The sequence below is a fragment of the Caretta caretta genome, chromosome 1 (genome assembly GCF_965140235.1).
Source record: "Caretta caretta isolate rCarCar2 chromosome 1, rCarCar1.hap1, whole genome shotgun sequence".
Classification (NCBI taxonomy): Eukaryota; Metazoa; Chordata; order Testudines; family Cheloniidae; genus Caretta; species Caretta caretta.
The window spans coordinates 210,258,484-210,285,102 of NC_134206.1; the positions used below are offsets into that span (position 1 = coordinate 210,258,484).

The window sequence follows — 26,619 nt, forward strand, 5'->3', positions numbered from 1 at the left end:
AAGGTTCTCCCCATTGGGCCTAAACAGCGTGGGAGGAGGAAGCTAACCAATTTGAATGCAGAGGGAAGACGACGTGGACTGGAGGGTGGAATAGATTGGGACAATATACCTAAAAGTGGAAGAATAAAATTGGAAGTGGAGGCTGGCAAACGGGAGAGAGAAACTCAAACTGGCAACCAGCAGAGCAGGTGAAAGGTGGTGAGAGGGGAGTGAACACAGATCTGCTGAGGAGCTGAGGTGAAGGAGAGAACTAGAACAGGCTGGGCAAAGACTGAGACAAGGAGTCAGAGGTGCATGAGGTGAAATGACACGGAGATGGGGGAGGAGGAAGTACATGAGTGGGACATGGTGCCAATGGTGACAGAGAGTGGACAGGAAAAGGAGAGAGAAGAAATTGACAGCCAGGATGGGAACAGAGACAAAGAAGAAGAATTCCCCTTTTTGGCCTGTTGTGAGAGAATCAGCAGATTTTTGGCTTAATGTTTTCTAAATTAATCTGCCATTGCACTCCATGAAGGCAAGTAAGGGAACATCCAAGAGGCTGATAGGTATACCAAAAAGGGACACAATGACACTAAACTTCAGTAAGGGAGATTTCAATAAAATGAGGTTGCTAGTCAAAAAGGCCCTAACATTAAAAGAAAAAGTGGCATGGATGCTATTAACAATAGTCTCAGAAGACAGGAGTAGTACTGACTAAAAAGACAAGGAGCAAACCAAAATAGCTGAATGGCAAGATTCAAGAGGTTAATCAAGCCAAAACAGAAATCCTTCAAAATTTGGAAAGCTGACCCTGAAGCCAAGAAAACAAGGAGGATTATTTACAGCAGATCAGAAGTAGGAAGAAAGGTATATAATCTGAATGTCTAATGTAAAATGCATGTTAGGCGGAAGATATTAGTTGTATTTTAAAGGGTGAGAAAGAAATGGTTTGTGATCCTCTATTCCAGGGGTTGGCAACCTACGGCACGCGTGCCAAAGGTGGCACACAAACCGATTTTTAATGGCATGCCGAGGTTCCGGCCGCCAGCCCCGCTCAGCCCGCCACAGCCCTGGGGTTCCGGCAGCCAGGGTCCCAGCCGCCGGCCCCACTCAGCCCACTGCCGGCCTGGGTGAAGGGAACCCCAGGCCGGTAGTGGGCTGACCGGGGCTGGTGGCTGAGACCCCAGCGGGCAGGAGCCAGCGGGCAGGAGCCAGCGGCCAGAACCCCAGACCGGCACCGGGCTGAGCTGCTCAACCCGATGCCACTCTGGAGTCCCAGCCGTTGGCCCGGCTCAGCCCGCCACAGCTCTGGGGTTCCGGCAGCTGGGGTCCCGGCCGCCGGTCCCACTCAGCCCGCTGCTGGCCTGGGTGAAGGGAATCCCAGGCCCGTAGCAGGCTGAGCGGGACAGGCACCTGAGACCCCGGCTGGCAGGAGCCGGAAGCCGGAACCCCAGATTGGCAGCAGGCTGAGCCACTCAGCCCGCCAGCCGGCCCCACACCAGCCAGGGTCCCGGCCGCTGGCCAGCCCCACTCAGCCCACTGGGTGAACGGAACCCCAGACCAGCAGCAGGCTGAACTGCTCAGTCTGCTGCCGGTCTGGGGTTCTGGCCGCTGGCCCCGCTCACCTTGCTTCCAGTCTGGAGTTCCAGTGCAGGCCCCCTGCCAACCAGAGTCCAGACCTCCAGCCCTGCTCAGCCTGTTGCTGGCCTGGGGTACCAGCCGCCAGTTCCACTCACCTCGCTGCCTGTCTGGGGTTCAAGCTGCTGGCCCCCTGCGAGCTGGGGTCTGGACCTCCAGCCCTGCTCAGCCTGCTTCCAGCCTGGAATACCAGCAGGCCAGCCTGGGGCTCTGCTCCTGGCCTGGGCCCAGTGCTCTGCAGCCGCCCCCAGCTGTGGCCCACTGGCCCCAGCCTGGGGCAGTGAGGGGTGCAGAGGGGGCAAGAGGGGATGCAGCTCAGCACCCCATCTTAAAATTGCTTATATCAGACCATGTCTACGTTTGACCTTGTGCGTGCCTTCTGTCACCATTTTTTCCCCCCTCACAGAGTTGAAGGGAACATTTGACAAAATGGCAGCTCCTAAGAAAGCAAAGCTAGATGTCCATTCATTTCAGCCTTCTTGGACAGATGCATTTGGATGTATTCAGAAGAAGGACAGTGCTATTTGTGCTTTCTGTTTTGAAAGTGTTGTCGCACATCAAGTGTTCGACGACATTTTGAAACGAAGCACGAGAAAACCTTTCTTGACAAAGCAGACAAGACTGATTCGATCAAAAAGACAGTAGCAGCCTATGAGAAGCAAAGCAGTGTTTTTAAAAGCTTAAGTATAAGTAAAAATCAAGCTGCAGAAGGAAGGAAGTTACAAGATTTCACAATGCATTACAAAAACCGGAAAGCCGTTTATAGATGGGGAATATATAAAAAGTTTTTCTCAGCAGTTCAGAGATTTTGTTCAATGATTTGCCAAATAAAGATATGATCATATCTAGAATAAAAGAACTGCCCGTCTCTGCCAGAACAGTTGAGAGACACAAGAGAAATGGCAGAAAACATTAAGGAAAAGCAGACGCCTGCATTAAAAGACATAGCAGTGTTTAGTGTTGCAGTTGATGAGAGCGGTGATATAAACGACGGCCCATGTTTGGCAATTGTGCAAGATATTGTGCTTCCGATGCAATCCAAGAGGAACTTTGTTGCCTAAAACCCCTTCATGGCAGAACAAAGGGGGAAGATATGCTGGAAAGTTTTGTAAATGATTTTGAAGAACAAGGAGCTGATATCAGAAAAATATTGTGTGTGACAACAGATGGTGCTCCTGCCACGGTCAGAAAACAGAAGGGATTTGTAAAGTAACTTGAAGATCAAATTGGCCGTCCGACAGTCAAATTTCACTGTATCATCCATCAAGAAAACCTGTGTGCTAAAATTTCTAATTCAGAGCATAATAATGTGATGAATACAGTGATGCAAATAGTGAATTTCCTTGTTGTTTGATCTGCTTTGACTCACCGACAACTTCAAGCACTGCTAGAAGAGATGGACAGTGCTTATAATGACATTCCACTTCACAGCAACATTCGGTGGCTAAGTCGTGGCAAAGTTTTGGTGCGCTTTGTAAACTGTTTTGATGCTATCAAGGCCTTTTTGTTGGAATAAGAACAAAACTACCCCAAACTGGATGATGAAAAATGTCTGTGTAAGCTCATGTTTCTAACTGACATCACCGCTCACCTAAACAAACTCAACCTCTGTCTCCAGGGTATAGGGCAAACGGTTCTGGATCTTTATGAAGCCTGGAAAGCATTTGTTGTGAAACTAGCAGTTTTTTCTAGGGATATTCAAACTTCTACTTTCCGCTACTTCCAACACATGAAAGAGCTATCGACAAATTGCACTGTCAGTGTCGATGAGATTGAAAGATATATGCAAGAACTAGAATCAGAATTTTCCGACAGATTTCAAGATTTCCAGCGATTTGGCCCAATGCTTTCTTTTCTAATTAAACCTGAAAAGTTCAGCAAGAGAGACTTGGATTTGTCTGTATTTCAGTGGATGGGTGTTGAAGATTTCGAAATGCAGCTCATTCAGTTAAAAAGCTCAGAATTGTAGACATCAAAGTTTGTGGATCTGCAAAGCGCACTTGAAGCTACTGAGAGAGATCATGGGGCCTCTATTCTGACCTGCTGGACGTCCCTGCCAGTGAAATTTAACTGTTTGAAGAAAATTTTGTTTGCAATGCTTTCAGCATTTGGATCCACATACCTGTGTGAACAGGTATTTTCACACATGAAATCTGTCCTCTGTCCCTCTCAGAGCTGGTTAACAACTGATCACTCAGAAGCCTGTGTGCAGCTTAAAGTATCAAAATACATGCCAGACATTGGAAAACTCAGCAAGGAAAAGCAAGGGCAAGGATCACTCTAAACTGATAAGACCTGCATTTTATTTTAATTTTAAATGAAGCTTCTTAAACATTTTGAAAACCTTGTTTACTTTACATATAATAATAGTTTGGTTATATTATATACACTTATAGAGAGAGAGACCTTCTAAAAAATGTTAAAATGTATTACTGGCACGTAAAACCTTAAATTAGAGTGAATAAATGAAGACTCGGCACAACACTTCTGAAAGGTTGCCGACCCCTGCTCTATTGCTCTTAACTTCCAATTCTGATAAAATAAGCCCAGCACTATATAAAACTCAAACACTATATATTTTTGACAAATCACCCATTTTAAAAACACCCGAATCCATCAGCTTCGGTAACAATAATTTAGACTGATTTGTGTCAATGACTATTTTAAAAATTTACTTTTTAGGGCCTATTTTGGTCTATTGAATTAAAAGAAATTTAATTTTTTCAAACATATGCACCCTGGACACCAATTTGAATCTGAGACCTGTGCCTATGTGCTTATTTAAAACAGTCAGTCTATCAAATTAATTAGAAAGTCTAATCAGATACTATTAGAATCCTGGGGGCAGAGGAATAAACTACTATGGACTTATCAGATGTCTTTGATAGGCATGATTAGAATTCACTTGAATGTTTAATTTTTTACTAAAGAAACACTCTCCCTCCACTTTCATTCCCCATCCTGACCAGCTATCACGCAGAAGAATACCACTACAGTTCCTGATTATACCAGCATTGTCTATTGAACATAACAACTCTTTACATATAATGTCTCCTCAAAAACTGCCAAAAGTCAAAAGTACTGTGTTAATCCCCTCCAAATGTTAGTTCAAAATACAATAACCACTATAATATGATGAAAATAATCAATAATTTGGACACTTTCCATTTAAACAGAAATGGACAACAGCAGAACAGATGCCTTTATGAAAATAAGACCTTGCAATTACAATCACAGAGTAAAAGGAAATGATGTACCCACATCAATCATGATTAGAAAATTTACACTGCAATAGTTAAGGCTACTAGGATTTCCATGATAAACCTGCTTAATGAGAGATTTAAAACCTCATCGGAAACTTGAAATGAGAGATCTCAGTCTAGCTAGCTATTTTACTTTACAAATTTTCAGTAAGACTGAATACATTTGACAGATCACCAAACGTGTTGGGATTTTGCTATCTAAAATACTATTAACACTCCAAGTTATTTTAAAAAGGAAGGAATTTTGAAATCTGCTTCACTTTTGTTTATAAATCACTTTCATTTTCAGGTTCTTGGTGCTGATATAACTAAGTTTCCAACACTGCTGGATAAATTTACCTGTTTAAAGGAAAGGTAAAAGCTTGACCCTGCCAATTTTTGCATCCAAACCCCCTTAATTTCACCACCTAATACAGAACATATACTGCCAATCTTATAACAAACATTCCAAAGACTCTGGTATATCCTGATATTGCACTACTTCAAAAGCAGGACAGCAGAACACGGATACTGCAGGTTTATGCCAATTTTCTACACACAAGCCCCACAATTTCACCACTTACACATAGATGGGCTTGGCAGAATTCAATTATTTTATTATTTTGATGGATAATGGCAACGTTATTTTTAAGCATTTTTTTTCTGATTTTTAATCAGTTTAAAATTTCACAGTTCCAGGAAATTATGGGGCGGGGGGGGGGGGGGGCAAACCATAAGGGACAGCAGATAACTATTGAATGAATTGCAACCTCTACTGTGAAAAATGTAAAGCTTTACAACCGATAAAATAAAAACTGTCAGCATCATGTGTTAAAATATTCGAAGTAAATAGCCTTATATCAAATCTTACTTTGCATTTCAATTATGGATTTAAATATTTGTCTGTGTTTGTGTACGGTGAAATTGACTCATAACAATAAAAATCTAATTCTTCCAAGTCTACACACAACATGTCCCACCACTCCAACTATCTGCAGCACTGTCAACAATTTGTTGGTGTAGTCAGAGCAGTTGAACATACTCTGTATTTAGGCACTGGATTTTGGGAACTTGGATACAAAAACGTTAGCAGGATTTTTGTGGTGCAGGCATGATAGGATCTGGAATTTTGTGTGCATTACAAAGAGAATCACATCCAACTACTCCTAGTGCGCCAAAATATTGCGGCACTTGTACATAGAACACACTATGAGGAAAATGTTTACAACTTGTTGGGTCATGCATTTGTCTAAAGGGAAAAGAAACCAAGAAAAAAAGCTATTGAAAAATGATATCGCTCAACTCATCCAGGTAATCCTCACCCACAACAATTTCACATTTAACAAAAACATTGTCCAAAACATGGGAACAGCCATGAGTACAAGGATGGCTCCCAATATGCCACCCTTTTCATGGGCATCTGGAGGAGGAAGAATATCTAGAAAAACGCACCATGAAATCAAGGTGACCCTGAAAAAAAAAAAAAAGGTGAAAGAAAGTCACTCTCACTGAGTATTACTCAGTGCACTGCTTTAAAAATTAGATTGTAAAGATTCCTCCTAATGCAGCTGTTTGTACCACTGTTTAAACTATATAATTTATTCTAAACACAGCTTTATAGGGGAAATTAATAAGTCATAAGGATCATCTCTATCTATTTAAATGCTTATCTCTAGCAACATACCAAATAGCTTGGGCAAAAAAAATTTTAATTGTAAAATTCATAAAAGCCTAATAAAACTTTACTTTTATATAGGAAATTCACCTAGGATGTTTAATTATATTGAACAATTAAAAAAATCTCAAAATCCAGCAATAAGAGTAAAAATTTAATTAACACTTTTTGAACATAAACATTTTGAAATTCATAAGTAATTAATCCACCCAAAATACAAATTTAGGCGAATAATCTAAGTTATCATTTACTAGCATAATAAAACAAGGCAGGCAGTCCATAAGAATGGTGCAAAAATAAGTTTACCAACCTCTTGATCCAGATTGTTCAGACATGTCCACATCATCATCGTTACAGTCATTGCATTCTGAAGAGCATTTTTCAGATTGTTTCACTCTGATAACTCGGCCTTGCATCTCTCTGTTCCACTGTTTTCATTTGACACATATTTCTTTTTTACCCAGAGGTACAGGAACTTCCTGAAAATATTCCCAGATAGGGTCTTTTTTTACAACCTGCAGCCATGGCAGGTTTTTTTTCCTCCAGTTCCCATATGTTGAAATCAACAGCTGCACTTTGAAGATTGTTGTCCCTTTTTCCCACAGTATGCTTCTTTGACAGCAGTGTTGTTCCTTTCTGGTTGCATGCTCTGCTCCTTCTCCCTTGTTATATAACTCCCCCAGTCCCACCCCATCCCCACCCCTCTCTCCACTCCCAGAAAAACAAAACAACTAACTATAATCCAAGACTTCTACTCCTGTAACCCACATGCTTTTTGCACTGCAGTATCTTATTTGTTTAGAGACACAGAGGGAGGCAGTTGGGAAATTAATGGATTTCTGTGTGTTTGTATCTCTGTCTGTGGACACACACAAGACGACAGAGAAAAGTCATTTACCTAAAGCAGTGGTTCCCAAATTTGTTCCGCCGCTTGTGCGGCGAAAGCCCCTGGCGGGCCGGGCTGGTTTGTTTACCTGCCGCGTCCCCAGGTTCGGCCGATTGCAGCTCCCAGTGGCTGTGGTTCGCTGCTCCAGGCTAATGGGAGCTGCTGGAAGCGGCGGCCAGTACGTCCCTCGGCCCACGCCACTTCCAGCAGCTCCCACTGGCCTGGAGCAGCGAACCGCAGCCACTGGGAGCTGCAATCGGCCGAACCTGGGGACGCGGCAGGTAAACAAACCAGCCCGGCCTGCCAGGGGCTTTCCCTGCACACGTGGCGGAAAAAGTTTGGGAATCACTGACTTAAAGTCTCCAGAACCATCCAGAAGCAAGGGCTGGTAGTCACTGGGCAGCTACGTTCCCTGTAAGCTTTGCGGCTGCACAGAACGCTCTCAAAGGCCACACAGGCAGCCGGGAAGAGGAGCCCCTCCCCCAGCCCAACCTGGCCCAGGCACACCGGAGCTGCCACAGCTGGGGAGAGGCACCTCTCACCTGTCCCCAAGCTGCTGCGGCGAGAGGGGGTTGGGGAGAGTCCTCTCTCCCCATCGCAGCCCCGGGGCAGCCTGCACTCCAAACCCCTCATCCCCGGCCCTACCTCAGAGCCTGTACCCCCACTCTGCCCCAGCCCTGAGCACCCTCCTGCCCTCCAAACCCCTCATCCCCAGCCCTACCCCAGAGCCCACACCCCGATCCCACACACACACACACACACCCCAAATCCATATTGATGCACATAACAAAACTCATTCCGCACATGGACATAAAACATTAGAGGGAACACTGCTGGGCAGGTCAGTGTTTTTCCATGAGCTGGAGAGTATATTTCTATGGTGGGTGAAGTCATAAATAGCCATAATTTGAGAAATGAGCCAATCAGAGATTAGATAGGGAGTAATTATAAAATAGGAATAAGACCACTCAGTGGGCTCAGTAGATGGCCTTGATAAGATACATGATGGTGTCTCCTGAAGTCAGATGCCGGGTCCCAACGCCTGTGACGACTTTGCAAAGCTCTTGCATCCAATAGCACAGCTGCCGGGTTCCCCACAGGATCAAGCCCTTAATACAGTACACAATCTGTTGAGCCACATTTATAAAGCTTGACCTCAAAAGCTAGAATTCGGGGGGGGGGGGGGGGGGGTTAGGCAGAAAAGCAGCATATAACTCAGTTTTTGATAGAGGCTCATGGTTTCAGCAAATTTATTTTTTATTTAAATGCGTTAACACATTATGAGTAGTTTAAACCTAAATATAATTTGTATTAAACTCAGATTTCATTTTAAATAGGATTACTTTTTTAAAAGTTATCACATAATTTAAATTTTTTTGAAAAAAAAATTGATTTTTTATTTATCCACTCTCCTCCAAAGAGAGAGTCTGGGATACCTAAACACACTTAAAATGCCTTCACAATACAAGGACTACACCAGAGAAGTAGATCACATATGGGAATACAAATACCCTAGGAAAAACTGTGTCAATACAGAAAAAACCCACTGACCGCATACCCCTAGCTGTCACCTCTCACGCCACACTAGAACCTATATGACATACCAAACAGTTACAACACATACTTGACAAGGAGCACATCCTGAAAAAAATCCTTCCTGAACCCTTGCTTCTGACCTTCAAACAAGCCCCCCGACATCACCAAGCTTATCAGAAGCAAGCTCCCCACAGACCAGAGCCCGTGAACTCAAAGCAGCACCAGATCATGCCAGAACAGATGAAAAACCCACAGACGTATCCCATTCTTCTCTTCTACAGACTAAACAATCCCAGTTCCCTCAGCCTCTCCTCATAAGGCATGTGCTCCAGTCCTCTAATCATTTTTGTTGTCTTCCGCTGGGTGCTTTCCAATTTTTCCACATCCTTCTTGTACTGTGGGGCCCAAAACTGGACACAGTACTCCAGATGAGGCTTCACCAATGTTGAATAGAGGGGAACGATCACGTCCCTCGATCTGCTGGCAATGCCCCTATTTATACAGCCCAAATGCCGTTAGCCTTCTTGGCAACAAGGCACACTGTTGACTCATATCCAGCTTCTCATCCGCTGTAACCCCTAGGTCCTTTTCTGCAGAACTGCTGTCTAGCCATTCGGTCCCTAGTCTACAGCCATGCATGGGATTCTTCCGTCCTAAGTGCAGGATTCTGCACTTGTCCTTGTTGAACCTCGTCAGATTTCTTTTGGCCCAATCCTCTAATTTGTCTAGGTTTCTCTGCATCCTATCTCTACCCTCCAGCGTATCTACCACTCCTCCCAGTTTAGTGTTGTGCAGGTTTCCTTTGAGGACAAAGACTGAAGGGGTCAGAGAGAATGATTGCTTTGTAAAGAGTGGTCACCCATGGGTGACAGTGTTTTTTGTCATTATCATTTCTCTGTGAGAGTTCATTCGAGAGCATAGCAACTGTCGGATTTCACCCACATAGTTGTTGGGGCTTACGATGCATTGGATGAAGTACAGCACGTGTAGCGATAGGCATGTGTAAGAATGGTGGAACTTGAAAGGTGAGTTGTGGGGTTATTGATCGTTGTGGCGGTGGAGATATATCTGCAGGTTTTTCATCTGTTCTGGCACGATCTGGTGCCGCTTTGAGTTCGTGGGCTCTGGTCTGTGGACTGGACACCATTAAATTAGGCTTGAATAAAGACTGGGAGTGGATGTGTCATTACACAAAGTAAAACTATTCCCCCATATTTATTTTTCCCCCCTACTGTTCCTCACACGTTCTTGTCAACTGCTGGAAATGGCCCACTTTGATTATCACTACAAAAGGTTCCTTTCCCCCCCCCTCTCCTGCTGGTAATAGCTCACCTTACCTGATCGCTCTCATTACAGTGTGTGTGGGTGGGTATGGTAACACCCACTGTTTTGTGTTCTCTGTGTATATAAAATCCCCCTACTTTATTTTCCACTGCATGCATCCAATGAAGAGAGCTGTAGCTCACGAAAGCTTATGCTCAAATAAATTTGTTAGTCTCTAAGGTGCCACAAGTACTCCTTTTCTTTTTTCACTTTTTCTTGACCATTTGGACATTTGTGATGGCTTTCATACCTTATCTTTTCCCACTGCATTTATTCGGCTTTCATCCTAATATCATAAATTAAGTATATACCCGGGGTAATGGAATTTATATTAATTATTTTTATGCCTAATTTACAGATGGCGAAGCGAGGCCCAATGAACATATTTATCAAGCAGAGACAACGGGCTGTTGAACACGTGAGTAATTCTGAATCAGATGACGGCAATGTAAATGAAACCGAAGTACGGTCAACAAAAAGAATTTGTACGAGCTTTACTTGGAAATATGACTCCTAATACATTCAGTTTGGCTTTGTAGCCACGAATGATCATGGAGTGCCAAAACCGCAGTGCGCTATTTGTGGCAATGTGTTGGCTAAAGACGCAATGAAGCTGTCAAAGCTCAAGAGGCATTTAAATACAGCACATAATGAAATTACTTCAAAGCCAAAAGAGTTCTTCAAAAGAAAGCATGCTAATTTAAAAGGCCGTCAGAAACAGATCTTTGAAGTGTCACACATAAATACTTGTGCTTTGCGAGCTTCTTATAAAGTAGCGCTTCGCGTTGCTAAGGCTAAAAAGCCATCCACAATTGGTCAGACACTAGTGATAGGCTGTATTAAAGATGTCTGCATGGAAATGCTGGGCGAGCTGGCAGCAAAGAAAGTGGCTCAGGTGCCACTTTCAAATGACACTACAGCTTGACAAATTCACGATCTGGCTCATAGGACAAATTAGCAAAGTACTTTTCTTTGCAGTTTGATGATTGTACAGACATTGCCAATACGGCAATTCTGATGGTGTATGTGCGCTTTGAACAGGAGGGTGATTTGAAGGGAGCGTTTTTGTTTTCTGCTTCACTACCAACAAAAACAACTAGTTCTGAAGTGTTCAAGACTGTGAGCGACTACATCGTTAACAAATGTGGGTTGGATTTCAAGTTTTGTGTAGGCGTATGTTCTGACGGCGCTGCTGCAATGACAGGATGGCATTCTGGAGTGGTTACCCAGAGTAAGGCACTTGCACCCGAATGCAAGTTGACACACTGCTTCCTTCACCAAGCAAGTCTTGCAACAAAAAAAAAATGTCAACACAACTAAACAGTGTGCTCAGCGAGGTAGTAAAAATTGTGAACCACATAAAGGCGAATGCTTTAAATTTGAGACTATTCGCTGCATTATGTGAGGATATGGGAGCTGATCATAAACAGCTCCTATTGCATGCCAATGTACGTTGGTTATGGAGGGGAAAAGTCCTGTCAAGAGTATTTTGGGCTCTGAAACGAGCTTGCCGAGTTTCTTCAGGACAAAAAACCAAATTGGTCACAATTGTTCCAAGATGTGGATTGGATAGCCACGCTGGCTTATTTGGCTGATATCTTTTCCATCTTTAATGATCTCAACACCTCCATGCAGGGAAGGATGGCTTTGTGTCTTACAATGGCAGACAAGATCGACGGACAGAAAAAAAAGCTAAAAGCATGGAAGAGTCGAGTGTCAAGAGATTGTTATGATATGTTTCCCAACTTAGCAACAATCATCGCCAATGCAGGTGAAGACCTTGATGTTACATCTCTACAAAATGTCATCAGTGAACACTTGACGAATTTGGCAGAACGTTTTGAGTTTTACTTTCCAGCAGAAGATGATCCACAGAAAAGGACTGGATGGATCCGAAATCCGTTTATTCCATTGAAAGATGACTTAACTGTCACTATGGAGGATAAATTGTTGGAGTTGGCTGCTGACGAAAGATTGAAGATGAGTTTTGAAACTACATCACTTGCTTCCTTTTGGATAAAAGTGAAAGCAGAATATCCTGAGCTTACTGAAATTGCTCTAAAAACTCTTCTCCCATTTCCTTCAACATACCTCTGCGAGACTGGCTTCTCAACTATGAGTGTCATTAAGACAAAGTACAGGAATAGTATGGATAGTAATTCTCCATTGCGTGTAACACTGTCTTCAATTGAACCACAACTGGATAAACTGACAAAGAAGAAGCAGGCTCACTTCACATTAGTAAAGGTTAAGGTTTTAACATGCCTATTATTGTGGTCATAAATTTGTTTATATCATCTTTGTTAGGAGACTTTGCTGGTTTGATTTTTTTAATATTTTTATTTGTATTTGTTTACAAAATAAACAAAATAAAAAATGTCAGCCAACTTTTATTTTATTCATTATATTGTTTCTGATACAAATTACTACGAATGTTCAAATAATATTTTCTTGGATCATAAACGAATAATAGTCATTTTATACTATCCGCACAGCCTTTCAGTCAGTCTTCAATGTATATAAATGGGAACATCTCCGCATGTTCGCCACACTCCCATTCCAATTAATACAGTGAAGAATGTTAGTTTTTCTGATCTGATGTGCTACGTGCCTATGCAAAAACGATAATAGTATGGTACCGGTCCCTGGCACATCGGGGGGGAAAAACTGCCGGTCTGCCACATTAGATAGTTTGAGAAGCACTGATCTAATGATCCCTTCTAGCCTTAAAAAGAAAAACAAACACTATGAATTAACAGAAAAATTACAGTAAATATAGGAACCTAATTGCCTTCTCAAAAATTCCAAAGAGTTTTTACCCCCCCACCTTTTTTTTTTTTTTAAAGGCATACTCAATCTCTTGACAGTGAAATCATAAACCTTGGCAACGCATTTTCACATTCACACAAACAATATCAGCCTAGGAAATCAAAAATGAACTATGGGTTCCTGTTTCTCAGATATATGCAATATATCTTTTATAAAATCATGCATGCAAGCAAGCAAGGTGAAGGCCATTCTGACCAATTTCTGAACATAAGCAATTACATTTCAAATTTAGGAATGTGAATAGAACTGTAAACATAAAGGACATTTCTAATCATGTGTCTATTTTATTCTGATTTCCCTTTGTCTTTCTAGGTGTCATTACCTTTAGTCGTTTGGGTGTATTTAGTTAACTTAATTAGCTCAATTCACAGTTATACCAACTCTGATAGATTAAAGTAACAACTCAGTACAAACAATCCATCTATTGATTTAAGTAGAAAAATTAGTCAAATTTTAAAAGCTGAACACCAGAAAGACCATTGTGTTCCCAGGTGATCCTGCCTTCCCAATTTTATCATGGCTAATTAAATCATTTTCTGACTATACAAACATGGAGAGGCAGATTCTGAGACACTGTAATGAACAGATTGTATCACCCTACCCATTTCTTAGTTTTAGACAAGAGATAGAAGGACAAAACAAAGATTAGAAACACAAGATGGATAAGCTATTATCTTTTACTAGACCAACTAAAAACAAAGATTGGAAGTTTTTAATAACCAAAAACATTTTTACTTTGTTTATGCAGTGCCTAGCACAATGAAGCCTCTAGGTGCTAATGTAATACAAATAGCTATACAGTGAGCAAGAAGATGGAGAAGTGTCTTTTCAGGATAATAAAAGATGAAGATGGCCGTTAACCCATAACTGTTCAGTGACTAATGAAGCATTTATAGTATTAGCCTGACACATTTTGCATGACACATGACAAGGACGCTGACTTCTGTGAACAGGAAGTGAACTAGGGACTACAGAGCTAAAAGCATGGCTCTACAGATTCAGCTAGAGAGCCAGGCTGTGCTGCTAAGGGCTGTAACAGACTCACATCTTTTGGGGATCAGGCCCAGAGGAGAGTTGTGTAGCACATTCTCATCCCACCCCACTCCCCAACCTCCCAGGCACTAACACTATCACACATTAGTGAGCTTTAAAAATCACGTCCCTGTAGTACACATTGCTGCACTATGCAGACGAGCCATTACAATACTTGCAATTTTAAAGCCGTGCTGGTGCTGGGTTTGTCCTTTGGTAATACATTTGTTTTTAATAATTATCCCACTCTCAATCTGTCATATGAATGTGTTTCTGAAAGACTGCACTGTTGACATAGTGATAGGCCAGCTGCTGCTCTTAAATGGCTTTGAGATGTTGAGCTGCTGGGATTTTACTCTTATCTGCATACATTTATAAATTTCCTGCTGTAGTAATGACTTGGTCATTTTGAAAGACAAGGTGGGTAAACATATCTTTTACTGGACCAACCTCTGCTGGTGAAAGAGACAAGTTTTCGAACTGCAAAGAGTTTGGTGAGGGAGCATTTAGAGAAATCATTTGATGTATTTAATAAGAATATGATTGATGTTCAAATTAGAGAGGCCTTCAAGACATTTAATTAACACAAGAGGTCACAGGACAACTACAATATCAAAACAAGTTAACTCATTTATATTAGGTGGCAATAGACATATTAATGAAAGAGTTAGTAAAATGCCTCATTTTGTGGAAAGGAAAATTGATATCAGTCTTGTAAAGGAGTGAAGTGACTTTGTAATGGCTCTGAAGGACTTGGTAAGGAGCAGCCCAATAAATAGCTACCATATATACTCGATCATAAGCTGGTTCGTTTATATGCCAATCCCCCCCCCAAGATGGGTAAGTAAAAATGGAAAATTTTTATGACCCATTCATAAGCCAACCCTATAATTCAGGGGTGAGCAAACATTGGCTCCTGGGCCATCAGGATAAGCCGTTGGAGAGCCGAGATGGTTTGTATACCTCGAGCGTCCGCAGGCACAGAGGTAAACCTAAGTAAACAAAGTGTCCTGGCGCGCCAGTTGCTTACCGTGACAGGCCATGACAGCTACTGGTGAGGAGTAACCCCTGTGACCACCCCCCACATGACCCCACCCCTATCCCGGGACCCCCACACTCTCCCCATCCCTTCCCACCTTATCTGGGGAAGTCCAAGGGAGGATGTCTCTGGCCTGGCCGCAGCCTGCTCTGGTGGGCGGGGCCAGACCGGGCAGCGCGGCCGCAGCCTGCTCTGGTGGGCGGGGCCAGACCGGGCAGCGCGGCCGCAGCCTGCTCTGGTGGGCGGGGCCAGACCGGGCAGCGCGGCCGCAGCCTGCTCTGGTGGGCGGGGCCAGACCGGGCAGCGCGGCCGCAGCCTGCTCTGGTGGGCGGGGCCAGACCGGGCAGCGCGGCCGCAGCCTGCTCTGGTGGGCGGGGCCAGACCGGGCAGCGCGGCCGCAGCCTGCTCTGGTGGGCGGGGCCAGACCGGGCAGCGCGGCCGCAGCCTGCTCTGGTGGGCGGGGCCAGACCGGGCAGCGCGGCCGCAGCCTGCTCTGGTGGGCGGGGCCAGACCGGGCAGCGCGGCCGCAGCCTGCTCTGGTGGGCGGGGCCAGACCGGGCAGCGCGGCCGCAGCCTGCTCTGGTGGGCGGGGCCAGACCGGGCAGCGCGGCCGCAGCCTGCTCTGGTGGGCGGGGCCAGACCGGGCAGCGCGGCCGCAGCCTGCTCTGGTGGGCGGGGCCAGACCGGGCAGCGCGGCCGCAGCCTGCCATCCCCAGAGCTGCAGCTGCTTCGGAGGTTGGGGGGAGAGCAGCGTGGCCAGAAGCGGAGAGACTCTGGCCCTGCCTCTTCCCCTCTGGCTCTGCTGGCTGTGCTGCCTCTCCTTTCTCCCTCTCTTGGGGGGGAGGGGCTGTGTCCCACCTCTCCCTCTCTATACCTGTTCATAAGCCAACTCCCTTCTCTGATGCTGCCCTTTTTTCCAAAAAAAAAATTCAGCTTATGAACGAGTATGTACGGTACTTGTAAACTGTGGTATTGGGGCGGGCGGTGGGGGGGGGAGAATCAGCTTGTTGCTGAGTTTACACAGCTGTTGCTCTTCCCCGAGTCCTCAGGTATGCATTAAAGATTTCCATTTGGAATAGGTCTATCTGCCATTCATGTGCATGTCTCTCATTCCAGAAGTCCCGGGTGATTTTTGAACCTGTCCTGTCTCTTAAAAAGCAAGCTTGCCCCCACACACGCACATTTTTCAAACTGTATATGTGTTCAGGGTCTCTACTCATGTCTCTGTACAGGTCCAGTAACAGTCTTTTCTGCTTCTCCTTTTCCTAGACTAGAGATTTATGCACTTTTCCAAAATTGTGAATCCAGTTCACTTGCCCCAGTGACTACTCTGGGACACCCATCCTGTCTGAGTAGCACTGAAATGAAGAACAAGAGATTAAAAAGTGTTAATAACCATAGCAACAGCCCATCCATTTCCTGAAATACCAAAGAATGAAACTAAAAGTACAATCACAGATCTGTTTCAGATTCTAAATGCATTCTTGTAAGACACTTTTCCTGGACCAGAGAGAAATAATTCACAAAAACACTGATAAAATTACAGGTGAGCAGGGGATGCTATTTTAACTGATTAATGAAATAAAGATTGCAGCTCTAACTAAACTAACAAACAACCTTCAAGAACATCTTTGTTTATGGGCACATCCAGGAAAAGAAAAGCAATCTCAGAAAACATGAAGACCAATGAGGATCATTTGCACCTCTGATATTGAAGGACTGCCTCTGAATGGAAAGGCTGTGCAAGTTTCCATCTGGGTGGAAAGAAATCTGCACTGTCCCAAAATTTGATTGGAGGACTTACTGAGTGAGTTATTCAGATACTGGAGGAAAAAGATTAACTCCATTACATAGATAGAGAACAGCATTACATATCCAAGATGAGTAGCTTCCACCTTTTATGAATGCACACCAGCGCTCTTACAAAATATTCTTCCCTCAGCCACCAAGCCTCCAAAATCAATCTGTCATTACATTTTATAAGCTACATACCAGACATAGAGGACCTTTCATCCTTTTTCCTCCTTCAGCCAAATCAGCTTGGCCACCGACTGAAGATCTAGGGTTCTTGAAAGCAGATCCCGAAAATAGTCATTGTACCCGGTGTCTCAGAGCCCAGCTATTCGATCTGTTTCTCTGCCCGTTAACAGAGCCCATCCTCTCCTTTTCTACATGGCACTTCGGTGCTAACTGAAAGCACCTCCAGCAGGGTACAGGTTATACCCGAGGATTCTCTCCAACTCACCATGGATGGGGCAAGTTTCTAACACACACTGAGGCAATAACAGCTGATGCAGGACATTCTGGCCCTTCAGCAACCCAGTCATACGTAAGTATCACTTATGACAAGAGTTTTGTGATCCCTATCCATGCTGGTATGTCACATCAAATGTAATCCAAAAAGAGGTTGTAAAGCATGTGCATCACCAGAAGCATTTGTGTGAGTAGAGCAAAAGTTTAGACACACACAAAGGTTAGCATGCCAAGTTTCCCTAGTGTAGACAGTGCCTGTGTAGACTGACTGAAGTCTACTTTGAACATAATAGAAAAGTTACGTCTATCTACAGGTACCCCACAAATAATGCCAAAGTTGGCACAACCATAATAGTTTCCTTTGTGATATCACTACTGAACTGATTGCATGTCTTCAGATAGATATCTTCTATGTTGGAGGGGAGGGGAGATTACATGGAAACGGAACTGGAACTATAACCTGGTCAGCTAGCTCCAAGAGCTATGCCAAAAATCTACTAGTTTTTAGCACTAGCAAGTTTCTTTTTCTTTCTATAGGCCAGCCACTAGAAGGCATCATGCAATTCAAAAATATGTGACACAGCTTTTCATTTGGCTTGTCTACTTTAGAAATGCAAGTCATGTTTGTCCTAGAAGATCATTGTGACTGGGAAACAACAGAATCACGAGACGCAAAACAGCACAAGGTAAGTGTAACTTGGGTAAATGGGTCTGACAAAAAAGAGACGCAAGCTTGTTGCCAGGTAGTTGAGAGATGGGGATGCGATGAGATGGAGTGTGCTCACCTTGACAAGAGTGTTGAGCACTGTGATAAGGTGAACTTTGTGGGATGGCAGCCAACTGGATGGGGGATGAGAGAAGGACAGCCCTGCCTGAGGGGAGTTCAGGTGATTTCCTGGCAGTTTTCTCCCTGCCTGGGGTTTGCCTATTTTGCCCAGAAAGGGGTTAGCTGAACTACTCTGGGAGAGAGCAACTGGTCTTGGAAACACCGAGAAGGCCGCCTACCCTGTTGGAACTTTTTCCACTGAAAACACCACCTTTTGCTGATGCAGAGGTTAGTCCCCCAAGCGAATGAGCACCCTCAGCACCTCATCACACTCAAACAGCATCAGACCTGCAACGACTCAAGGTGTTTGGGTACCTCCACGTTACAAAGCCCATTAGCGTGGGATAAATGGGACTCGTGAATCCAGGGAAATCCACCCTCAGGCTGTGTTACTTGTGTATTGTATGATATTACTGATATACCCACTCCAAATCGAGCTTCTCCTTCCCTTTGCATGCTTCCTTTGTACTTCACTTATAAATAAAATGTACACTGATTCAGCCATTACAGACATGTTAGAAGAGTATACTACAAGGTATCAGGCAAGTCATATGGGTAAGTAAGGAGACAGGAACAGTTGAAACCACAAAGACAGGTATGGTAGGGTTCCCAACTCCCTGGAGGCACCACCAGTAAGCAGCTAATAACCCAGACCATTGAAACCTACTGTAGCCAAAGCAGAGGAACACAGGCTTTTGTTCATGATTAGTTGCCATAAGGGGTTCAGCAACCTGTAAAACCTCCTTACATATGTAATTATGAGGGTTTATTAGTCAATGCCTAGAACTGTTTTGCGTAGTATTTAAATGTAGTGGCTAATTAACATTTTCGAGAAATTAATTCTTTGTTAAATATTCAGCACCTGTGCCCTTTAAATTAAGGCATCAGAGCTCATAATAAATGAACTGCAGGATGTCTAACAGGTCCTCCATGACTAGCAGAGAATAATCACGCTTAACATGTTGATATTTTTAATATAAGGCACAAACCAGGGTGGGAAATACCCCAATATTCAGGTTGCCTTTATATACCATACAGTAACTAAAAAGGTCAATCCCGTTTTTTAAAAGTTAGCTCAAATCACCTTTAAAGAACTCTTACTGTAGGCAGAAGGGGGAACCTATTTCACACCGCTCCCGAAGAAACACTCAGCTTATGAATATTTTTTTTAATTCTGTTACTGTTAATAATAATAATCCTAAAATAGTATTCGAATTATTTTATAAGTGTACTCAAAAACTCATCTAAAATTTTCAAAAGAAAAAAGTTTGATGATTTGTAAAGCTACAGAATCCAAATTTTTCTACAAAATTCAAGTCTGAGACCTAGCTTGAGCTAACCCAACTCTATATCACATAAAGAGACCTGATACTGCAGAGAGCCCAAGTCCACCTAGACCAGTCAGGGCTAATAGTTCAGTTCTAGTACTTAACTATGGTATCTCTCCACTAGTGACCATTAATAGAAAAACCCCAATCACTGCCACTTCAGTTTGTTCTCATAGGTGCAGGTTCTCTCTCATGCTATGCCTCTTGCTCTGCTGAGATAGTTAGGAAGCTAAAACAGGGAGAAAAGGCAACTACCTGGCTTACTGTCACCTGTCCAAAACAGCAACACAAATTAGGGCCAAGAGTTGAGAGCCTGAAGGAGACAGAATCATGCTGGACAAGGGCCCAGGAGCTAAGGGACCCCAGACAGCATCACACATAGCAGCTTGGGGAAGAAGGGTAAGGGGAAAGGCACAGAGAACTCAGAAGCAGAAAGACATCTGGGAAATATACAGAGAATAAATACTGTGGCTATTTCCTGTTCATGAGAGCAAGGATATCTGAGGTGACTCTCCACTTGTGGGCCTGTCCAAAAGTCACTATGCCCCTTTCATGACAGCATCCCTTTCAGCCACGATTAAGCAATCGTGACTTTTACATTTGTCAGAAAAAAATTATGCCATCTAGGTAAAGCCACATTTTCCTGGAAACGGCAAATGGAAAACCACATTACCCAGTAGGCCTGCAGTCTCCTTTACTAGATTTCCTTTGGACCCAATCCTATTCCAACTTACAGTCACTCAAATGGCAGCAAGATCAGGCATTGTTTTCTTATGTGAAAAACAAAACCATGTGTATACATTATACCTGTGCCTGTGCTCATCGTGTCCTTGCCCATGGATCAAGTAGCCTCCAAGGTTTTTGCCCCCCTTGCTGGTATCCACGTGAGGAATTAACACATCCTCTAAACCCAGATCAAAGCGTTTGTGTTTGGAAGAATCCGGGAGGAAGAAAAATGCCCCAAAACAGAGGGTGATGAAGGCACTAAGAATGAGGAGGAGGATAAATTTTTCGGACAGTCTCAAGGTAGCCCTGTGGTGCGGGAAGGAGGAGGCCCCAAGATTCAGGGGGGGGATTCTACGCCCAGACAGGGGCAGCAGAGCGGGGGTGGTCATTGTCCCTCTGACAGCAGACCGGAGAGTTCATATCATCTCATATCCGCCAGCCAGGACCGGGGCAGCCGGAGAGCAGCAAACCGGAGCTCTTCAGCCCTCACCGAGCCGTGCGCCGATCCAACCGCCGGGGCGTCCGCCCTTGGCTTCCGCACAGCCGGCTCAGCAGCGCCGTCCCCTTGCTCCTCGCCCCGGGCCGCTCGGTCACCGCGCAGCCACCCCGGCCCGGCCCGCCCCTGCAGCGATCGGCTCAGCGACCAGAAGCCGGACTGCGCCGGCGCCCCCCGCACCCGCGGGGCCACATGCCGGGCTCGCGGGGCCCCGGACAGGCGGATTCCGGGGGCTGCTCTCAGGCCGCTCCGCGGCGGCAACTACTGGGCGCCGGGAGCCCCGCAGCGGCAGGAAAGTCGCCGGCGGGCGGCGGCGGCGGTTCCCCGGCGTGCGCGAGGCCGGGCCAGGTGAAGGCTCATTCCACTTCCCCCCGCCCAGGCCCCCGCGCAGAGCCAAGCACGGCAGCAGCGCACGACGCCAAATCCGTTCCTCCTGACCCCGCTACTACGCATGCGCTGCACGAGCCCCCGCTCCGAGGACCCTCATGTTCCGCGCCTGCGCGCTGGGGGAGGCGCGGGAGCGAGCCGCCTCCCCAGGCTGAGCGGTGGCGGGAGGGTGTGGTCGGTCCTGCCCTGAGTCTGGGCCGGAGCGTGGCAGGCTGGGCACCCTGAGGAGGGAGGTTCTGTTACAGCCAGCAAAAGTCAGTATCTTCCAGTGTTGTTGTAAAACATGCGCACGCGCCGCCTGTCCTCCCACCCTGGAACTAGGTCAAGGTGTGATCAGTCACAGCCCCTGGGGCCCACAGCCTCAAAAAAAAAAAAAAAAAATCCTTCCCAAACCCTCCTCGTCTGGCCTTCACACAACCCGCCCCCCCCACCTTGCCAAGTTTATAATCAGAAGCAAGCTCCCCCTTAGGGTTACCACCTGACCCCCTATTTGACCAGCTTGGATGTTGTTTTTTATGGATTTGCCAGTTGCCAGAAAAATAATTTAATCTGCCTGGGTTTTTTTACATGGGTCTAAAGATTTGCATTATCATCACAATAATGTAATGTTAAAAGTAGGGCTGTCAATTAACCCCAGTTAACTCAAGTGATTAACTCAAATTAACTTAATCAAAAAAATTAATTGTGATTAAGCACAGTTTTCATTGCACTGTTAAAGAATAATAGAATACCAATGGAAAAATATTTTGGATGTTTTTCTACGTTTTCAAATATACTGATTTCAACTACAACAACAAAAAACAAAGTGTAGAGTGCTCACTTTATATTATTATTTTTATTACAAATATTTGCATTGTAAAAAGATAAATAGTATTTTTCAATTCCCCTTATACAAGTACTGTAGCCCAATTTCTTTATCGTCAAAGTGCAACTTAGAAATGTTCATTTTTTTACATACCTTGCACTCAAAAACAAAACAGTGTAAATCTTTAGAGGCTACAAATCCACTCAGTCCTACTTCTTATTCAGCCAAGTGCTAAGACAAACAACTTTGTTTACATTTACAGGAGATAATGCTGCCCACTTCTTATTTACAATGTCACCTGAAAATGAGAACAGGCATTCACATAGCACTTTTGTAGCCAGCGTTGCAAGGTATTTATGTACCAGATATGTTAAACATTCATATGCCCCTTCATGCTTTGGCTGCCATTCCAGAGGACATGCTTCCATGCTGTAATTGAAATCAATATATTTGAAAATGTAGAAAACATCCAAATATTTAAATAAATGGTATTCTATTATTATTTAACAGTGCAATTAAAACTGCAGTTAGTGGTGATTAATGTTTTAATCGTTTGACAGCCCTAGTTAAAAGTTTCTGTATCCAGTTGAAGATGCTGCAGAATTCCCACTTCCACAGTTTAAGTAAAAAAATGATGTTATCAATCTTACCTATGTGTTATCTCTCTAGATACTATAAGAGCTTGTTGAAGGAAAAGGGGGTTGCGGAGTTGCCTTGGGGTTGGGGTTGTGCCCCTTTACACAGCTCTAACACTAACATACAGACAGGTCTAACACATACACACAGAGATCTAACATACACATGCACAGATCACACACGCGTACACACACAGATCTACCACTGATACACACAGGGCTAACACGCATACAGATCTAACAGAGCCACATACAAGTGCTGTTCAATCACCCACTGGATTTTTCTTTGTCACCCATGTCCTTTCCACACTTTTGTATGTTTATAATCCTCACTCAGTGGGTCCGATTGCACTGACACCACACTCTTCAGAGTGGGCAACAGGGCTTTGCTTCTCTTGTGAGGCACTAAACCGTGTTTTGATTCCTTGAGGGGGAAAATATTTGCATACAGCCCACCCTTTAAAGTTCAACCGGTCACAAACCTGGGAAATCTATATAATAAGCAGGGATCCTAGGTTTTTTTGTGATAAAAAAACAAAATCCTGTGATAAAAACCATAAAAATCCATGATTTTCTGTGATTAAAATGAAATGCTGAATTTTAGTTTCCCTAGCCACAATATATATGTATAGGTATCAGTTGAACACAATGTTTTATTGATATATTTACAGTTTTTAAGCAAGTTTGAAGCCTGCCAGTGTCATCAATCATTATAATAAATTAAAATTTATAGAATTGCAAATTGTATTTCTTACATATACCAAATACTTCAGAAAATGTTCAGAAAATTGTTCTTTTTTTTAAATGCACAAAAAATAAAGCTTCTGCTGTCAGCCTTGGGGCAGCGGGGCTTGGGCTGTCAGCCCCGGGTGGTGGAGCTCCCGCTATCAGCAGAAATCTTATTAAAATATGTAGAATCTGTTTGGCCCACACAAGGTTGTGCTTAGGTCTATGTGGCCCTCCTGAATAATAAGATTGGGCACCACTGGAATGAGTGACATTCGTACTTTCAGTAAAATGTAGTTAATAGTTGATATGTTTTTATTTTTTCACAAAATCTAAAAACTAAAGATTCTCTGTAAAAATGCAAATTCTATGTTTTTCCATGACAAACAGATTTCTAGGATCTCTGATAAGATTTCAGGATATCAATATTTTGTCTGTGAAGCCTAGAATGTCTGTTGAGTCAGTATGAAGCAATGGAAACAGTGACAGGCATGGCTGAGAGCTGTTGGGCAGACTGTCACCAGGTTTCATCATCACCAGGCACTGTGAGAAGCAGGTGGAACATTGGAGTCCAAGGTTTGGTGGCGGTTGGAATGTGCCAGTTGATCAGAGAAGGTGGGAGTAACAGCTATGTGGTTGTGCCTCCAGCCAGGGGACAGCTTTGTGCACTGACTTTGGGGAACATGTACAAACAGCCACATTGCTCATTGCAACACAGTGCATGGAAACACAAGCCCCCATTTTCAGCTTCCCTCCACCCCCACACACATGATTTTACAAATTACACCCAAGCAACAGCTCAGGCTTTCAACTACTAGTAACATTTCTAAAAAGCCAGCTGAGCGGCAGAGGGGCTGTCATAAATGTAAAGGGAAGGGTAACCACCTTTCTGTATACATTGCTATAAAATCCCTCCTGGCCAGAGGCAAAATCCTTTCACCTGTAAAGGGTTAAGAGGGTAAGGTAACCTTGCTGGCACCTGACCCAAAATGACCAATGAGGGGACAAGATACTTTCAAATCTGGAGGGGGGGGGAAAAGGCTTTTGTCTATCTGTGTGATACCTATGCCGGGAACAGATCAAGGATGCAAGCCCTCCAACTCCTGTAAAGTTAGTAAGTAATCTAGCTAGAAAAAGCATTAGGTTTTCTTTTGCCTCCATAGCTCTCTGGTGGGCAGCCTCCTCTGCATCCTTATCGAGTCATTTTAATTCGACCAGTCTCTGGTGTTCCTTTTCTTTCTCTTCTGCTTCCAGTCTGGCTAACTCCAGTTTCTGTTGGGCATTGCTTCTGTCATCCTAGCCTCTCTGTTTTTAACCTAGTTATACCTGAGAGTTAGAAAGGAAAAAAACCTGGCTTGTAAAATCTGCTGTGCTGTAACCTGATACCTTTGTCTCTGATAGCTGTTCCCAGCCTACAGAAAAATCCTTTTGTTAAAACCACTAACATCTCTGCCTCCAGGCAAAGGGACAGAAAAAACTGCTTTCAGTTAAAAAGAAAATCTCTTCAGGTCTGTGCTTTTGGTTAAAAATGATCTCTGGTTCAAAATGATCCCACGCTTACCACCATGTCAAGGTTCCTTCCCCACTCTGAACTCTGGGGTACAGATGTGGGGACCCCCATGAAAGACCCCCTAAGCTTATTTCTACCAGCTTAGGTTAAAAACTTCCCCAAGGCACAAAATCTTTGCCCTTGGACTAGGGTATGCTGCCACCACCAAGTGCTTTAACAAAGAACCAGGGAAAAGAACCACTTGGAGTTCCTCTTCCCTCAGCTATCCCCCCAAGCCCTTACACCCACTTTCCTGGGGAGGCTTGAGAATAAACAAGTTGAGCACAGACCATCTTGGGTTTCTTAGGACCCTAAAAACCCAATCAGATTCTTAAAAAAACAGAACTTTATTAGAAGAACAAAACAAAGAGAAAAGAAACACTCTGTAAGATTAGAATGGAAGATAATCTCACAGGCAGTCAGATTCAAACACAGAGAATCCCTCTAGGCAAAACCATAAGTTACAAAAAGACACAAAAGCAGGAATACACATTCCCTCCAGCACAGCGAATTTACAAGCCAAAACAAAGAAAACCTAACGCATTTTCTAGCTAGATAACTTACTAACTTTACAGGAGTTGGAGGGCTTGCATCTTGATCTGTTCCTGGCAAAGGTATCACATAGACAGACAAAAGCCTTTTTCTCCCCCTCCAGATTTGAAAGTATCTTGTCCCCTCATTGGTCATTTTGGGTCAGGTGCCAGCAAGGTTACCTTAGCCTCTTAACCCTTTACAGGTGAAAGGATTTTGTCTCCGGCCAGGAGGGATTTTATAGCACTGTATACAGAAAGGTGGTTACCCTTCCCTTTATATTTATGACAGGGGCACACATTTATAGAACCACTTGGAGGAAATTCCCCTGTGATTCTCTGCTTTCCCCACTAGTCCCGCCTCCTAGGAAAGAGCAGTCAATTGAAGCTGCTATAGAAAACAGGAAGAGCACTCTCTCTCTTCTCCTCCAGGGGCTGACACCATTCTCACAGGTGGGGAGGAGGGAGCAGAAAGAGCCCAGTATGTCAGGGTCTGGGTTCTAGACAGTCAGGCCTGGTGTTTGGAGCCATGGTCAAGAACAGGTACCAAGGCTCGAAGAGTTGGGACCGGGCTGAGGGCAGCACTGAAACCAGAGTCTGGGAACAGGCCCGGGGTAAGAACTGGGGTTAGAGTCCGTAGACAAGCTAAATCAGGACTGGCGTTGGAGTCCAGATGCAGGCTGAAGGTCAAAGCCAGACTGAAGTTTGTCCAAAGTTCTGGGTATCAGGAGGTGGTTGCAGAGCTGGAGCAGGTCGGGAACAGGGCTGGTGTGAAGTTGGAATAAGAGATGGACAAGGCTGAAGCAGCTGGAACCAGGGAGAGGAACAGAGTCCAGGGAAGGCTGGAAATCTGTAACACAGTAAGGCAGCAGAGGGATCCCTAGCTGAATGGTGCTGTTGCACGGACTAACTTGTAGCTCTGGCAGTGAGAGTGAAATACCTGTGCCTGGGGGTCATCTGACCCAGGCTCTGCCCAGATGGCTGCAGTAGGCCTGAGGTATGAGTCACTGCAGGAGGAGTGAGTCATTGTAGCTGAGTGAGTAGCCCTGGTCTGGTTGTAGGTTTACATCACACAGGGCAGTTCTGTTTCTTCCTGTGAACAGTGAGGGAAAGTTCCTCTGCTGCTCCCCTCTCCCTGCATCACCCAGCCTGTGAACAGGGAGAGGGGCCCCCACT

The 26,619-nt window shown here is 44.4% G+C and overlaps 1 protein-coding gene across 2 annotated transcripts in view; it reads right to left on the minus strand.

Moving 5' to 3' along the window:
* MAN1A2 (mannosidase alpha class 1A member 2) overlaps positions 1-21,257 on the minus strand; it is a 312,951-nt gene extending 291,694 nt beyond the window's left edge. The window contains exon 1 of one of the 2 annotated variants that reach the window (XM_048819895.2): positions 20,397-21,253. In XM_048819895.2, coding sequence (XP_048675852.1) covers positions 20,397-20,704 — 308 coding nt within the window. In that variant the 5' untranslated portion in view covers positions 20,705-21,253. Of the gene's footprint in view, positions 1-20,396 lie in introns of both variants that reach the window. The other variant, XM_048819886.2, reaches the window with a different exon arrangement.
* Positions 21,258-26,619: the final 5,362 nt, after the last annotated feature.